This window comes from Limulus polyphemus, unplaced genomic scaffold (assembly GCF_000517525.1).
Source record: "Limulus polyphemus unplaced genomic scaffold, Limulus_polyphemus-2.1.2 Scaffold417, whole genome shotgun sequence".
NCBI lineage: Eukaryota > Metazoa > Arthropoda > Merostomata > Xiphosura > Limulidae > Limulus > Limulus polyphemus.
In genome coordinates, this window is record NW_013666027.1 from 565450 (window position 1) to 583450 (window position 18001).

General features: G+C 31.2%; 1 protein-coding gene across 1 annotated transcript in view; it reads left to right on the forward strand.

Moving 5' to 3' along the window:
• Window positions 1-5834, forward strand: part of LOC106458107 (tetraspanin-17-like) — a 28674-nt gene extending 22840 nt beyond the window's left edge. Inside the window, exon 8 of the mRNA XM_013917564.2 lies at window positions 2789-5834. Within this exon, the coding sequence (XP_013773018.1) occupies window positions 2789-2857 (69 nt within the window). The 3' untranslated portion in view covers window positions 2858-5834. The remainder of the gene's footprint in view (window positions 1-2788) is intronic.
• Window positions 5835-18001: the final 12167 nt, after the last annotated feature.

Below are 18001 nucleotides of genomic sequence, written 5' to 3' on the forward strand. Positions count from 1 at the left end.
AGCCAGTCAAAATTAAGATCATTCATGAAATAAATTTGTGGCATATTCATAGAATAATTATTGGTACAAATCAATTAGATTAACAACTTCCAATATATAAAAATGCCAGTGTGTTTTGGTAACACTACATTCCAACAATGGCTTTTATGTCATGTTGCTTAGAAACAAAAGTATAACCTAATATTGTTGTTAGTCTATCTACTGAAAGTATAAAATGAAATATACAGACAACAAAATTGGAAAAATATTTGTAGATTTCTTAATTTAGAGTCTCTGAGGATTAAAGAGGCTTGTTTTTTTTGTAAAATGTTGGTGATATAACAGAAAATAGCTTAATTCAGAAATGATTTAAGTTTAAAATTGAATTGATATTTTTACTTTCATGATAAATTTTATGCACATGGCTCTTGGCTAGGTGATCCCACACTACATCTTTCTCTTAGGCCTATTATACCAACACTCACGGCACCTCCCATCATGGCCCTCTTGCTCCCCCATCAATAAAATCATAATGGGTAGACAGTAATCAAACTATTCAATCTGGATAAATACATTTTGGCTTTTATAACTTGAAAAATCAAGTGTGATGTGACACACACTGGCTTTTATATAGGTTAGATGAGTCACAAGCACACAAGAGTAAAATTACTTTCATGTTGTTCTTTTAATCCTATTCACAATCCTACAAAGAAACAAACTCATTACTCTGTTTTTAAAAGACAACAAAGAACCATCTGAAGAATGCTATTATTAGTAAGCTGCTGTTAGTTACAAAAACTAAAATTGTTTATGTAACTATATCCATGTATAACTGACTCATTTTACCTCAACTACCTTTAAAAATAGTTGTTCATGTCTTTGTTTCTGAAGAAAATATTTATTATGATGAGAAACAACAATTTCAATAAAAAAATTTTTGCTAAGTAATAATTATGTACAATTAAAATTATGTTTATAGTAGTTACTTTGTTTTTACTATATGTAAAATACTTTGGTACTGAGATAATTTTTTTATTAAACATTGAATCATATTTAATATAGCATTTTCTTGATATAAGTTATTTCAATTGTATACTTTTGAAACATAAAAAATAGCTTAGATGTATAGAAAATATCCTTTTTTGCTTTTGGTTTTCATCCACTGATTAACTAATAAATACAGATATGACAGTTTGTGATTTAATTATGTGTTATTTATTTAGAGCTGGTTAGCATTAATATTCAGAACACTTCAACTTAAAGATATTTTATTATAAAAATGAGACTTGAAAAAGACTTAATGCCAAACCAAGTTGTTGGTTGAAGTCTTTTTTTTTTTTTTTACTTTTTTAAGTTACTTATTTTTTCTTAATTCTGAATCCTTGATTTAACCAAGTCAAAATCCTTCAAATGTTGATAAGTTTTCACATCAGATCCAAAAGTACTAATTTTTCGCTCTTAGTTGTAATATTATGTAGTCTTGTGTCTAAAAAAAGTTCAAAACTAGAACAAAAAATTAAACTGATTTTGATACAACTTCTAAACTAGTTTTCAAATTTCAATATTTTGATGAGGATTGATTGCCATTTTTGCTGTAAACTTTGCCAGAAACATGGATATTTCAATGCAAACAATAGCCAGAAGCATTTTAATTAAGTGTTGCTTCACTAACATCTGAATTACCATCTTCAAGACCAAGAACAACAGTAATTTTTGCTTTTGAAAAAAAGAGGTATTTCTTCTTTTCACTTAGTTTTCTTAATATTCATTTTTGCAAACTCTCTTTTCCTTTATTGTTCTTTTATTGCAGCAGTTCCCAACCTTTTACTCTTAGTGAACCCTATAAGTAATAATAGTTTTTGCAGTGAAAACTATTACCCAGTAAAATTGAAATATAATTCTTGATAAAACATAATAACAAAAACTGAAAACAAAACCATTTAACTAAAAATAATGAAACTTCTGAACTTGTTTTGAAGAATACAGTGCTTTAAAGTTTGGCTCAACAGAAGAGAGATATTGTCTTAAATCTGGCTCTGCATCAAGTTATTTCCTTCTGTAAGACCCCCAGTGGCACACCGGTATGTCTGCGGAGTTACAATGCTAGAAACCCATGGTGGGCAGAGCACAGATAGCCCATTGTGAAGCTTTGTGCATAACTACAAACTACAAACAATCATTCTGTAAATATTTTAATAAATTAGAAGGAAATTAAGATATTGGCAAGAACTGTAAAACCAGGAAATTTTTTTATAAAGCCCCTCAGAATTCTCTCTTGAACCCCTAGGGGTTCCTAAACCACCGGTTGGGAAATGCTGTTCTAATAGATATCTCATCATGGCAACATCCACATCTACTACATTTATTGTACTTGAAACACCTTTGCAGTTGCAAGTAATAGGAAGCATAGGGTCAACTTCTGATATTTCCATATTATTCTACAAAAAAGGGTAGTCAATGTTTGACCAGAAAATATTTATCAAAGGATAGGCAAACAATGTTGAATAATTCCTCAGTGAAAATAGTTAATAACATTTCATCTAAACAGAATGGAAAACCTAATCCACAGCTATTGTTGTAAGTTATTTTTAATAAACTTCAATGTTTAACAGATATCACAAACTCCAGATTTATAATCAATCTTGACCTGGTTAAATCTTAAATTTAGAGTAATATACAACAACTATATATATATCAATTTTTGCAAGTTGAGGTGTTTTTCTATTCTAAGAACATAAAGAGAAATAAGTATCTCTGTAGTGAAATTACAAATCTTTTATAAACTATTAAATACATATTTTTTCTATAGATACTTGGGATTTGTTTTGCACAAAATCTTCGAGCAGACATTTTTGCCCAGAAAGCCAAGTGGCATTAACTCAATGCATCTGTGATAGTTTATCCACAGAAGAAAACATCCTCTCAAAACAATGGTCACCACATCTCTATTAGTATTAGTGCTGAAGCCATCAGTAACAAGTTTTGTATTAATTTTATTTTCTATAATATTTTATTAACAGTTACGTATAGGACTCACAACTATTGTTGTAATTTTTTAAGTATTATTTTGTATGTGGTGTAAATTTCAGGGCATTTGTAAAACTATTCTTTTTTATGTTCATAAGAAAATCAAGATTTGAATACTTGTTTAACTCATTTTGTTACATACATGGATGAAAGTTCTCTGTCTGTAGATTCAAATGTGTCAAAATAGCTTTTCCCAGGCATGATTTAAATTTAATGTGACCTAAACACATTTTAAATTTTATTGGTCTAAACTTCCAACCATTTTAATTTTTACAAGGAAAAGATCATAATTGGTTAATTCAGTGATATGTTGTTTTTTTTATGCACAACTGGAATTAAATGGGCATACATGTAAAAGGATTGAGTATTAACGTTTAAAAAATTAAATAGTCTTGTGTGATTATCAGGTTGGTCCAGCTGGTAACATGGTAAGAAGTTGAAAATGATTTTTGAATTTCTTTGTTTCTACAAAGCCAAGTTAAAATCTGATTCTGAAAGTTGTCTAAAATGGCTCAGAATGCATCTTTTGGGGACCTAGGCCCCCAAACCCCCAGCCAATAGATATGCTTCAGTCGCAATTACCATCGGACACTTTCACCCATGTATATATATAAATTGGGCTTCAGTTTGACTTAATACCTTCATTATTTTGATACATATTAGTTTTTACTTATTGATGTGATGTTAATATATTTACCTAAGTATTATTGAGTGATAATTTAGGAAGTTTGCTGGACATCACCCAATTTAACTACAGTTATTAGCTTATTTATAAGACTTGGGTTATGGAAATTATGGGGGAGGGGTTAGAATATAATTTTTATAAACCATCTGTTTATCCAGAATCTGTAGTAGAATAAAATGTTTATTTTTCATGTAGAAAATTTTTATCTATCTTTATTCTATTTTGTGTTGTTATTATATACCATTTATGTATGTAAGTATGTATATTTTCCTGAAACACTAAAACAAAAAGTTACTTCATTGAAGTGGATAGTAAATAGCACATCAGTGTGATGTTCAGTGATTTCTGTATTTATCTACCTAGTTTTGTGACATATCAGTTCACTCCAAGTTTCTATAAGGACCATTTTCTAAGGTGATTTAATGTCACAGAATTGACATAATTTTCATAAATAGAAAATTATTTGTAAAATTACCCGAAGAGTGACTGTTGTTTCCCAAAGCTGGTACTTCTTGTAATTACTTATTTTTTTTTACCAAAGCATTATTATTATTATTATTATCAGACTATCTATGTATATATTATTAATGTGTCCTCTAAAATTATATGTCAATGTCATTTGTGTTAGCAATAAAAATCTCTTATTATTTAAAGGAAATAGTAAATATATATTTGTTTTCTGATCACTTTGGAATTTATAATTATTCCAAATCAAAACTTTAGATCAGTTTTCTTAATTCAAGTGTTTACCAAAGGGGGAGTTTAAGATGCTATAGTCAGATCAGTAGTAGTCATGCTTAATGTTCCAACTATTTCTTTAATACTTCAATATCTTCTGTCTCGAGCTCACAATTTTGTGAATGCTACTGTTTAGCTGAGGAATGAGAGTTTCATTTTGAAAATAACATTTATATGAGGAGTTGAGTCATTTAGTATTAGATCTAGTCTTTTAGGTTTTCTTCTATCTTTAAAAAAGAATTAAAACCAGTTGCTCCTTTCTTTGTGTATTTTATTTGGAGTATTACTAAAATGCTAGAACTCTTATTACAGTTTAAAGATATTTCAGATGTCAGACTGAAAGTACACATTATTTTTTTTACATCAGTATCATACGTATGACTGTGCAGTACCTTTTTCAGTACCGAAAAATATCTTGCATTTGTGCTGACATTGTAAAATAAAGTTATATATTGGAAGCAGCAAATATTTTTATTTCTGACAAGGTTTTAAAGTTCAGTCACTAAGAAACCAAACAATAGATCAGATACATCATATTTGTTTGTTAGAGTGAAGCATTTTACTTCTTTTTGATTTTAGTTGATTGATTTTATACACTGCCATCAAATATTTTGGATGTCTTGAATAAATTATAGGAAGAATTTCTCACACAAAGTAATACTTTTCAATTATGTCTAAAAAAAATATGTTTAAAAGCATCTAAACAAAGAGGATTTGCTAAGTTTATCTAATGTTGTCGAGTGATAAGCTTTGAATGAAGTATGAAGTTTACAACAGTTCAGACTGTCACATGTTACAGTATCAGTAATGATATATATCATTAAACAGTGATAGAAATGAATAGTGGCTAAGTAAGGGGAAAATTGGAATAAATATAACTGTACACCTGTATATTTATTAATGGTAGATTCTGGCTGTTTGATAGAGCTTCTTCAGCTTTTTCTGTGATTTATATTGTTCTTTCTGCCAATTATTTTATTATCTAGAAAATAAAAGAAATGATTATATTTAATCATTGGTTCAATTTAAACTAAAGTTATTAAATGTTTTTTCAATCGTGTTGAAAGCTCTTTATTAGTTTTTCCAATGTAAATACAGTCAGTCTTGTTTTACATTTAGTTATGTCTTTGCTGAGAGACATGCTGTTTTTCTATTCTTTCTTCTTCTTAACACTTTTCTATCAATTGCCATTCCCTCATTTTTTGTAAGACTGACTTGAAACTTGGTAGTATTGTACCTTGGTCTAGTATACCCAGATTTGTTTTTAATTTTCTTTTATTTATGCCTTTTTAAGGATTTTATGGTATAAAAAGCTGAATGACCCCAAAATGTATATTTTGGGCTCCTGTACAGTCATATTTACAGCAGTCAAGGTGAAAATAATTACAGCAGAACACTGCAAAATTTTAAAATTTAATTTTGAATATAAGTGAATTGGACAACAAAAGATCATGTTATAGTGAAAAATGAATGGGTAGACTGTCCACATATTGTCACATTTCTACAAAATACAATGTATTAACAGTACGTACTACTTTTTTGAATGCAAGAGCTGTTCTGTGTAGGCCTTGCAAATCCCAGTGTTTAATGACATCTAAAAGAGTGACGTTCATATCTTTATGAATGTATAAAAGAACCAATCCATTTAATCTGGAATTTGCCATGCTGCACCTTGAATATGTTTTAAGACGACTGAGTGAGCGAATGAACGTTCATTTGAACAAAGGTCAATGGTTAGTGTAGCCAAAAGGCACAAAATTGTGTGAATATTGGGAAAATAATTCCTGACTGCATTTTTTTAGTGCAACTTTGAGAACTTTGGGCTTCTTAATTTTCAGATTTTGCTGAAGCCATTTCTTATTCCATAGCTGAACCTGTAATTATTAATAGGTAAGTGTAAGCTACTGATCAACTTTTATTCCGAATTGATTACGCACGTGATATCAAAATTTTGACATACATTAACAAGTTTGTTCTTTCATGTAAAACACGTTTACAAGATTATTAATTTACCTCTTGTGAAAATGATAGCAAATCATCCATTGGAAGATTTTTATCATCCAGAGTTTCAGGTGTCAAATTCTCTAAAAAAGTGTGGAACCAGATGTGCAGTTTTCATGACACCAATAAGTTCAGTAGAATACTGAGTCAACAAATGACTAATGATGTGGTCCAGAAAAGGGTAGAGATAGTTGAGTTGAAATGTTAAATGTATCAGTTATATTAAATTATGAGTCTGAAGATTGCAAAAAATAATAATTGTGTCACTTTCTTTTATTATTTTAGATAAAGTGGCTTTTCTGACAAATTTTCAAGCATCAATTGAATAATTTTATTCACAATAAAAATTCAAATCCTAATTTATCAAGCCTATTCAATTAAAATTATCTTCAAATATTCATTTGTGGTCAAGGAGGTTGCAACTCCAGCATTGGCCTGCTGAGCTTGCTTGACTGTTAATTTTGGTTTTAGTGGTTCTACCCCAATTGATGTGGCAGTGCTTGCTGCTCAGTCGAACAAAAGTTGTGAGATGGAATCATTAGCACATATACCCTTAAATGTTGACATGAGTTGCTGTGCCCTTTCGTGAGCAGCAAGAAGATCACAAGTTTTTGACTACAGTGCAATTGTCAACAGTTTCATGAAATGAAGAAGGTGATGGCTAATGACAGATACATAAATAAATGGGAACTGTGTAAGAGAGTAAGTGAATGAAGAGGCATTATTTCTGCTTTCTGCATGTGAATAATTGCTTAATAGAGCATTCAAGCAATTGCCTCTAGATGCCCATCGAGTTTCACAAAGTGTAGGAAGTGATTGACTATGACACTCATATATAACATCTCTAGGAGAAAGTTTGTAACAATAATAGCTGATGAAACAAGAGTTGTGTCCATTAAGGAGCAGGTATCTTTGTGAACTTGCTGTGTTGACATCACCACCCTAAAGAACCAAGAAGACTTTCTGGGTTTCATATGTGTAAAGAAAACACACACAGTGACACTGTCATGTGCTATTGTCAAAAATCTCATAAATTGGGGTATTGAAATGGACAAAATTAGGGGGCAAGACTATGATGGGGCTTCCAATATATCTTGTTATATATGTGGAGTACAGGCAAGGATAATAAAGATGTATCCAAAAGCAAAATACTTCACACACTGAACTTGGTTATAACTTGCAGCTGCAGTGGAAGTGTGAAACAACTGTCACAGACATACTGAAAAGCTCTGCATCAGATTTTATTGAGATGCATGGAAATCATTGCTCTATCAACATGTATATGCTGCACTACTGTTTCAATGCTTAATATTAATTCCTTTTGGACAGATGAAGAGATGTAAGTTGCTTTCTCAGGAGCTGCTTCCAAGTGATCTTTCAAAACATGATTGAATTCAGATAGCCATTCAACAAAGCAGTTGAAATTGCTGTCTTCTTTTCATGCTTCTAATTTCAATCTACCTTACAAGAGAATTCCTCACTGTGAAAGTTTAACAATCACCTCTACTTTTGACACCTGATATTTCAATTTTTCTCAACTCTGTCTTTAGAAGCTTTACTTGTAAACTCACAGATATTTTGCATTTAATTTTTTTTATTTTCAGGAAATGTTCTGCATTTTCCAAAGCAACTTGATGTTCTTCAGATTTTCAATGCCTATTCAATGCACCTCTATTATCCCCAACAGAATTTTTCCAATCAGTAACAGTAATGGCACAAGTGGTAAATTAATGCCCTAGGTATGGCAAGTAAAATAAATAGTGGAAACAGATGGGAAAAGGTTGGAACTAGAAACTGTGAACAGAAGTAATTTTGAAGTTTGTGGTTAATGCTAACAGAAATACACATTTTATTTTCCACTTTACAACCTTTCTTTTCACTATAGCTTGATAACTTGTCAACAGCATAGATAATCAAGTATATTGTTATGGTAGAGCAAATAAGAAGTATAATTTAAAGATTACTGAAAGAAAAACGTTTGATATATATTTAGTAGGTTTCAGAGATTACAAAAATGAATTTTATAAGTTTTCACACAAGGACAAATATTTTTAATCATAAAATCAAAATTGCTTTGCATTGGATAGTCAACATTCTGAGTGCAAAAAGTCACAAACAAATCTTTAGTTAAAATACTTAATTAAAAAATTGATTTTTTTATGTGCAAAAGCTCTGTAATGTTTCTGATAGTTTGTGAAGTTTTATTAAGATATGCTTACATTATCAAAAGTTATAGAATGACTAATCTCATGGTTGCTTTGTTGGTTACACAATATACAACTTGGTTACACTCCCGTAACCTTAGAGTTAATTTGATAAATTGAACTTAATTTGTCATGTTCAACAAATTTTCTTGACAGAAGCTGCTTTATTTTTTGTTAGGAAACAGAATTGGACATTAAAATCTGTATCACAATCTTTAATGCCTAAAAGTTAAAAATTAGTAAGAGTTTCTGAAAAATTATGAAAGTATTTGTTTGAAAGGAAAATCTAAACAGAATCTGGGATCAGAGTCACTGTCATAACATTCCAGTGCACAGTTAAACACTTCCTCAATTTGCATGTTTTAAATTTTTTTTGACATAAATACTAATCATGAAAACTTAAAATTAATAAACATATAAATATAAAGTTATTTTATTCTTTTTTTTTACCCCTTAGCAATTGCTGATGTCTTACATTATTGTTTAATTGCAAATCATTACTGTCTGGTAACACGTGACAGTTTGAACTGTTGTACTATTCTGTTCAAAGCTTGCCACATGATGACCCTAGGTAAACTTCACAAAGCATAGTGTTTAAAGAAAAGCAATTTTAAGACATGTATTCATTTATCCATAAATAAATAAAAGGATAATTTCAGATATCTGTTTAAAAATACACAATTTTTAGACTTCGGTAGAGTATGTATCACTACATGCAACATGTGTATCAGCAATGAAAAACTTTTTTTTTCGTGGATTTAAGTGTTGGATTTCTTTTTTTCCCTACTGTAACCTATGAAATATTCCTTTAGGCAATTTAATAATTTCATGTTAAACTATATTATGTGCTTTTCATCCTGTTGACTCTGGTAATCAAGAATTTCAATGGGGAAATTATTGTAGTTATGCATCAACAACCTTCTAAAGAAAATGAGAATTTGTATTTGCAGTAATGTTTGTCGTCACCTATTCTTCCATAGCTAATAAGACTGACAACTGTAAAAAATTCAGGTGCAGCTAAAAAAATTTGTAATTAATCAATATAGGTCATTATACTCAAATTTGTATCAGTTCAAAAAATAAATAAAATAAATGTGATTCCATAAGTAATAACCAAATTCACAGAACTTAAGAGATAACACAGCATTTCATTTTCATGTTTTTGTTGTGATAATTCAAACTATCAAGGCTAACTGCATCTACAGCTAATTGAGATTTTTATGATTTTGGATGTTTTTTCCGAGATGTGGGAAACAGACTCAAGTACAATGAGAATTAAATTATTGTTTTGTTTTATTGCACATTTCATAGTCTTACTTAAATATGTGACTTTTATAATTTTTATTTGTTTTGAATTAAACGTTTAAAATGAATTCATCAAGTGTACTAGCATGTGATAATGGAATTCACAAGCCTAATCAGGTTTCTCTTTTGTAGTGATAGTATTCAGTGTCATTAAATGCAATTGTTGTTTGTTACCAAATTCTGTAAAATGAAGAATACTCACTTTTTAATCAAGGTTGTATTTATCAGAGACTGGATGCCTCAGTATAGGAAAAATGTGATTATACAAATTATGCTGTAAGTACATGATATAACTGTTTTTTCCTTTGTATTTGATTTGTGTACCAAAACTAACCTGACTTTCATTAGTAATTATGAAAATCTAGTTCTAGATGTTTCTGTACATTGCAATTCATAGCTGATTGAAAGAACTTGCATGAATATTTTTCAAATCATAAGTGTATCAGTATTTTTAGAAGTAAAAGAAAAGATGATAAGTTTGATTTTTACATTTTTAGTCCATGGTTTAAAATCCTGTAGGACATAATGGCTTTACATTGGATATTACAAGTGATGAGTATGGCATGAAATCTCTTCTTACAACTCTCCAGCCAAATTTTTTTAACCTTCAAGTATAACTAAAATTGTGGCTATAGTACTTCACGAGTCCAAAAAAAGTACAAGAATATAAAATTGGGTTATTCAGGGCCTGGAAAGGCCCTTAAATTTCATTTTGGTGCTGTAAAACTGGAAAAAATAAAGTTGCGACAGGTATGGATGAAGAAGAAACTATATTTCTTGGCATTTCACCTGCCCCCATTGAATCTTTATTGAAGTGGTGAGTAAATACATAGAAATTTGGTTCGTTTTGGGAAACAGTAAGTTAATTTTTAATATTTAATTTAAAACAACACAGTTTGCTACCATTTTTCATATTTTAGTCAGATTCAACGTTTTAATTTTCTCTCCATGTAATATGATTTTTTCTCCCAATAGGTAATACTTATTTTGATTGAATATTTGTCCTTGTTTTTGAATGTATTTTATTGTGATGTATATAAAATGTTTTTGTAGATCTTAATTTGCTTTTTGCAAAAGCAAATAAAAATTTAAAAAGAACATATATAGAATGTTGAGAAACTAGTTCTAGAGTATGTTGGATTGAGTCCTAGCAAACATTTTGTAGCTGACAATTGACAGTTTTCTTCAACCTGGTTATGTCTCACAAGCCCTTGACTTATAACCGTTATTGTAATGTGTTCTATCACTGGGCAGGTTCTTTTGGATTCTTCTCTAAAATAATGCAAAATTCAGTTCACTTAATGCTAACAGATTAATCTATTTCTTCAATAATGTTCTATACATGCTATGTTCACTGGTAGCCTAACTTTACAAACAACATTTCAACAGAAATTCCCAAAATAATGTATCCTAACTGACAAATAAAATCAAGTCTCATATTTTTGGAATTTTCTTGCTAATTGATTGATCGGTATAAAACACACTGTCTGGATCACTAACTTTCTGATTAAATAATATCTAACTTGATGAGTGAAAGGAATTTGTTTTAACTAACACCAGGCTAATAACATCTAACTAAGATTTTAACTGACTCTGTAGTTCAAATAAAATGTTGAACTGTATGTTATGTTGTTGTTTTTTCTGTTTATTAACTTAGCAAACTGACAAAAAAGATCTCATATTTACAATGTATTCATTGGGTGGAAATCTTAATTTTATTATAAAAAGAAGCACCACAAGTATAACTAACATTTTTATCAACAGGTTTATTCACAATAATGGATGTTTCAGAATCTAAACAATAAATGAGAACCATTAATGGTAATATAAAGAAAGGATTTAAAAAAAAAGAGTAAAAAGTATGCAATAAAAAACATGATAAAGTAAGAATTAGAACATATAATGGAAAAGAGTTAATTGCATTATTTAGCTGAGGGTGTTGTTGAATGAAAAGTTTCCTTGGTTAGTTGTAACCAGTTGTCAGAAATATTTAAGTTATCTTCTGAGAAAAGGTGATTAGTTACATCACAATGTGTGCAAGTAGCAGAAATTGGGGATTAGATTTGTTGTTTTTTTTATATTTAAGACAGATACCTTACATTCGTGGATTCTTACTTTTAAAAGGTGAGTTGTTTTGCCAATATGGATAATCTGCTCCACCACTCTTTCTGACAGGTGGTACATGGTGCAAGGACACAGGATTCAACCTAGGAGGTAAACCTTGAGAATATCCGTTATTCTACAACTTTCCATTAGTATAGTGTTCACAAACTTACATAATGGTATTACTAATACATTTACTTTATTGTTGGTATATTAGGGGAAGGTGGGCATATTAATTAAAATACTTCAAATTAAATTTCTGTGGGAAGGGGGGGAAGTGAACAAAAGAATTTCCCAGACACCTTAAGATTTTTGAAGATGGCACTATTCAAAGGTTCTAGAAAACTGCTTAGTGGTTCTAGAATTTTGTCAATCTAAAAGTGTAGGGAACCATTTAAGTGGGATTACGATCTTTACTTTCCAAGTTATCAAGCAATGTTTGATAATGAGATGTTAGTCTGTTATTTTGTGAAAATCAATTGATCTATATAGTTGAATTATAGCAGATTTTCTGTGGAGAAGACGCTCTGAAACTCACTAGATATAAAACTAGAATAACTGAAATTGTTGAATGAAAATCCTAGTGAAAGTTACAGTTCAGCCCAACTGTTGATATTTGCTGGGGATATTAACAATTAAACTGCAAGGAATTTGTTTTCCTAACACTTTTTTTAATTTTTGTGTGAACTGGCAGATGTTTGCTTATAAAAGATTGATGAAGTTTTTGGAGATGTACAGAGAGATTACAACAAGATTGAAGGAGTACAGAGAGGCTGCAGTGACAAAACATAAAAAGTACAGAAAGAGTGTAATGACAAAAATTGAAGTACAAAAGACATGAACAAAGTAAAGAAAGATATAAATGATGTAGAACATCAGTGATAGAATAAAACATCTGGAAAATGAATTATTAAGTGCAAAAATTAAATCAGCCACACCTCCTGCATCAGCTCAAGAGCTCAAACCTAAAACACCATTTACTACAAAATGTGAAATTGGAGATCTTATTTGGTCAACACTTATTTTCACTACTACTATTCCATTTGTTACTGCAGAACCTTCCAGGACTACCCCAGCCATATCATTACCAAATCCAGTTCCAGAATTTAGCTGGCCAGCTCAACATTGGCCAATCAAGAAACCAACACTTTATTATATGATGGGAAGGTAGATGTAAGAGGCTCAGTACAACAGTGGCACAGCAGTATATTTGTGGACTTACAGTGCTAGAATCCGGATTTCGATATCCGTGTTGGGCAGAGCACAGATAGCCCATTGAGTAGCTTTGTGCTTAATTACAAACAAACAGTACAACATAGTGAAATAGTGAATAACGTCCTATTCATATTGTTGCCTATTTAAAAGGAGAAGCTTTTACAAGCTGAGACTCATAACAACTATCAAGCATTAGAAGCTGCCTTATCCAACAGCTTTAGAATGACATACCAGAAAGAAATATCCTGAGAAAAATTTTAAAATCGGTTATGGGGGAAAGAAGAGACCTTAGTTGAACTTGTAGAAGGTTTGAAAGGGCTTGCCCATTTATCTTACCCAGACACTCTTTGTGAAATAATGGCAAGTGACTAGTTTGTAGATGCCAGAAAAAACAAGGATATGCAAAGCAGATGTACTTCTTTAAAAAGAAGTGGTACAGTTGGTCTTGGAACTGGAATCCATTAAAGTTGAGATAAACAACTAAAGATGCCATCTCAAAGTTACAGGATCATAAGAACAAGTAGTATTGAAGCATCATCTTCCATGGATGATATTCTAAAAGAAATTAAATGATTAATTATATAGTTGGTTACACAAAATGGAAAAAATAAACCAATAGACAATGGGTGTTTCAAATGTAACTTAAAAGTACATGTTGCCAAGAACTGCAGATAAAAGCTTGTATGGAATAAGAACTCACAAAAGATACCAGCAAGAGGGAACTGCCATTCATGTTCAAAACTTAACCATTACAGCTGAGATGGTCAGAAATTAACATCTGTGAAAAACATTAAGGATGAGTCTTTGAGCCCAGACAAACATAAGGAACAACAAAGGGCTGACCAGACATCATACATTGAGAAACTGGAATTATCTGGACTTATGTGGTAAAGTTTAACTGAGAATACTCCATTTGTCCCAAATGAGATAAAAATTTCATTATTTAAGAAAATCAGTCTATGGGTTTATTAATAGGAAGCCTTGCAGTATGTCGATCATCACTCGTTCTACAACTACAATAGTTTGACCCAATTTGATAATGAAAGGTGGGAAAGTTCGTCCATAAATGAAGAAAGAATAGGGAGTCATGTAAACAACAAATGGGCATAAAGCTCCAGCAAAAAGTAAAGTTAGAAGTCACCCTTACTGTAGAAAACTTTTCTATGCCATTAATGAAACAACATGGTCAACTATATGAGAGAGCTGCTGTTGATGTACTTGTTCTTCTGCTGCAGAGTAACAGTGGAAATAGATACATCTTGGTTGTTGTACACTATTTAACCAAATAGCCAGAAGCATTTATCAGTAAGTTTATTTTTCTGTTAGCCTCAGTACAATTAGCTGAGTACTTCCATTTGAATGCCATTATTAAGCTTAAGCCCATAAGTTATGACAGTGTACAAGTGAAGGCAGCTTGTAGAAGGAAAGAAATAAACTTATTTGTTAACATTATTTAGAGTGGACCTTTCATCATTTTCACATGCCCAATGAATGAACTTTACAACAATATTGATTTTAAGTATTTTTATTCAGAAATGTTTCATTGATATATGCCAAACTATTTGCAGGTATTACCAAATGGGTTTGGGTTGTCCTAATTTTAGTTACTAGTGCAGGGTGTTTTTTTGCCGTCTTTCAATCCCTTCGCCATTGAATCCAAGTTCTGTCTTCGTGGCAGCCAGCCAATGGAGGAAGATCTTGTATTTGTGTGAAATGGATAAACTCACTGACAGATGAATGTTGCTAGTGTATTGATCAAATTAGCTGCACACATGTTGTTTCAAAAGAAACTAGATGGATTGTATATTCACTAGTGCTAACATCATTGTGGCAAGTGTATTTGCTATGAATTACGTAAGGTGCAGCATGCAGGCTACATCTGTTTCCAACTGACTTTCAAAAAAAAGAGCCAAGTCATAGCCTGATTGGTTATAATGTATACTGCTGAATGAATTTCTGACCTATCACAGTTAACTTGGAGTACACAAGTGAGAATGATTGCACCAGTAATTGAAACATTGTAACTGTTATAAATACAAATCTTACTTACTGTAAAAGCTGTAACTTGTAATAAGATTACACTAAACTCTCTATTCACTAAGTCTTTTTGGTGGCTTTCTCTTCTCAGTCCCAGGGTATATAGATGGAATGGCCTCTTTTCCCTTGTCATTACTAGTTATGCTATTGCTTTGGGAGTTCTTCCAATAAAGGTGAATTAGTGAATTCACTGAAAGCACCATCTTTGGTTGATTTTTCACTGAAAATTTTTTCTCTGGAGTTAACCAGTTGGTTATTTTCTCACTAACATACTTTCAAAGATGATCATGGTGGATGACTTTTGGCTAGGATCACTTATCCTTCTAGGTTCTGTAAACCACATCATTGCTTCACTTCAGTATAACATAGGGCACTTCCCAGCACCTGCTTAACTTTGGACTTCATCCTTTCTTGCAGTGGAGACTGTAAAGATGTACCATGTCATTTGAATGAAATCCAGTCTTATCAGCAATGTCTTCATAGTAACTTTTCATTTTATTGCTAGATGATTTAAGTCTTTCCCAGGTAAAGTCATGTATGACATCTATGGAGTTCATTAATTCTGTTTATAACCTTAAGTGTAACAGGTGAATTACATGTTGTTGATTCCACTTTCACCTCTAGGAAGTTTACATAAAGAATAAAGTCTACAACCACTGAATTCAAATAACAAAACATATATTCATTCATGAACACATATATAACACTGCTTCATATAAATGTTTAATTCAATAATCAGGGTATTATTTTAGTAGTTCTTCTAAGATGCTCATCAAGATTTCTACCACATTTAACATCTTGTCAATCACCTCAACTCATAGTATTTCTATAGACATTATAATGAGATTATGCTGCTAGCCTAGGTAGAAATGTTTATTCAACTTGCATGAAGCTTGGGCAGCAAATGTTCTTGATTGCAGCTAATACAGACATCTTTCTGAACTCTTTTTTCCCTGACATTACATATAGTATCTCATCCTTTCCTCGACAACTGTGTCTTAAAATTCGTAAATGCCCTGTCAACTTGTTGATTTAAAATGATCCATGGATTTTTCCTCAATAAAGTTTCAGTCTTGTAATTTTCCGTTAATTAAGCACGTGTTTTTGTGATCTGAATTTCACCATTGCTTTATTTGGTTAGCCAACATACTTATTAATGTTAGTTCTGGAAGTCTTCGTTGCCTTGGTCAGCTAATGTATGTTATACTTTCCTCTGACATTTGGTTTACTATCATTATTGCGAACCGATTTTTTCGAGAAGATCATAACTAAAACACTTGCTATCAAACAATTGTTTTATGAGTGACTATTCTCCAGATGAGAAATTAGATGGTCTAATGACACTAAGTTCTTGAGCAAACAGCAGTGATGATGATGTGTTACTTGAAGTACTGTTGTACTGTAACAGTGGAAGATCTTGATCCAACATTTCTGATGTTCATCCACATAAATGGCTAACTGATTTATCAGTGTATTATTTTATCTTGCCACCATGCCATCAAAACATGAATGAAGGGCTGTTGTCCTGGTCCTTTTAATCCAAAGGATCTGACACATTTTCACAAACAAGGCTGACCCAAAGTTCCATCCCTGATCTTTGTAACATTCCATAGGAAAGCCACATCTTAAAACATGTCTGTTGACTAGTTATCTTGTTAGTAAATAAATATTATCTTGGAATTTATAAAGTGTAAAATGTAATTGAGCTTTGAGCTCATGATTATTTATATTGAAATTCTGCGAGATTCTTACATGTACCATGTATTCAAAATGTACAAACCGCATACATGTAATGTTTTCAATATTCACTATTAGTATTATAAATTAATGACTTCAATTATGTGAAAAGTAAAGAAAGTTACCTTCATCATTCTGAATTTTACACTATGCAACAACCAAGTTCGAATTATCTATCCTGTAAACAGCTTCAATTTTCATAATATTGCTGTCAAAATTAAGCTTTCTTCGTTGTACTCTGTTTCACACTTTAGAAGCAAGATGTGAAGAGGTAAATACGTAAATCCGTGATTTGGTTCCTAAGATAGTAAGGAAGTTAAGCCTCTGTTATGTCTGAGTTATTCCTATCCAGTTTGATCTTAAACATAAATTTGCTATAATAAACCAACTAATCAATAAAAGTAAAATACGTAAGACAAGAATCAGTCAATATGCCTATACTTTAAATATCAAAATCCCTGTACCACCCAATGCTCCTCACTTAAACTGAAATCGTAAATGAGAAGATTCAATTCCCTCCCCCAGTTCAGTGTTTAATAATTCTGAGACCAATATAATATATAATGGAATTAAAAAACAAAACAGCGTTAACGCTAATAATCTTAATCTGTGGTTGCGTTTAGAGCGATACAAGGATTCTGAAATCAGGCTTAAACTTTCTATGTAGGTAATGTAGACCATATTAGTCAGGTAATTGAAACAAAAGAAAAAACATTATTCATATTTTATATCTTCATTTTCTTGGGGATTCTGAAATCACATATATATTTAAAGAAGCAACATCCTTATCCAAATTATAATATCTCAATTTCGAAAGGCTCTTGTAACACCAATCTCACTACCGCTCAAAGCTTTCAATTCAGTTCGAGGTAAGTCTTAGTGATTATAATACTGTTACGTCTCCGTTCGTTAGTTAATTTTCCGTTAAAACTTACCGAAGAAACTTTACCGATACGAGTCCTTTCTTAAA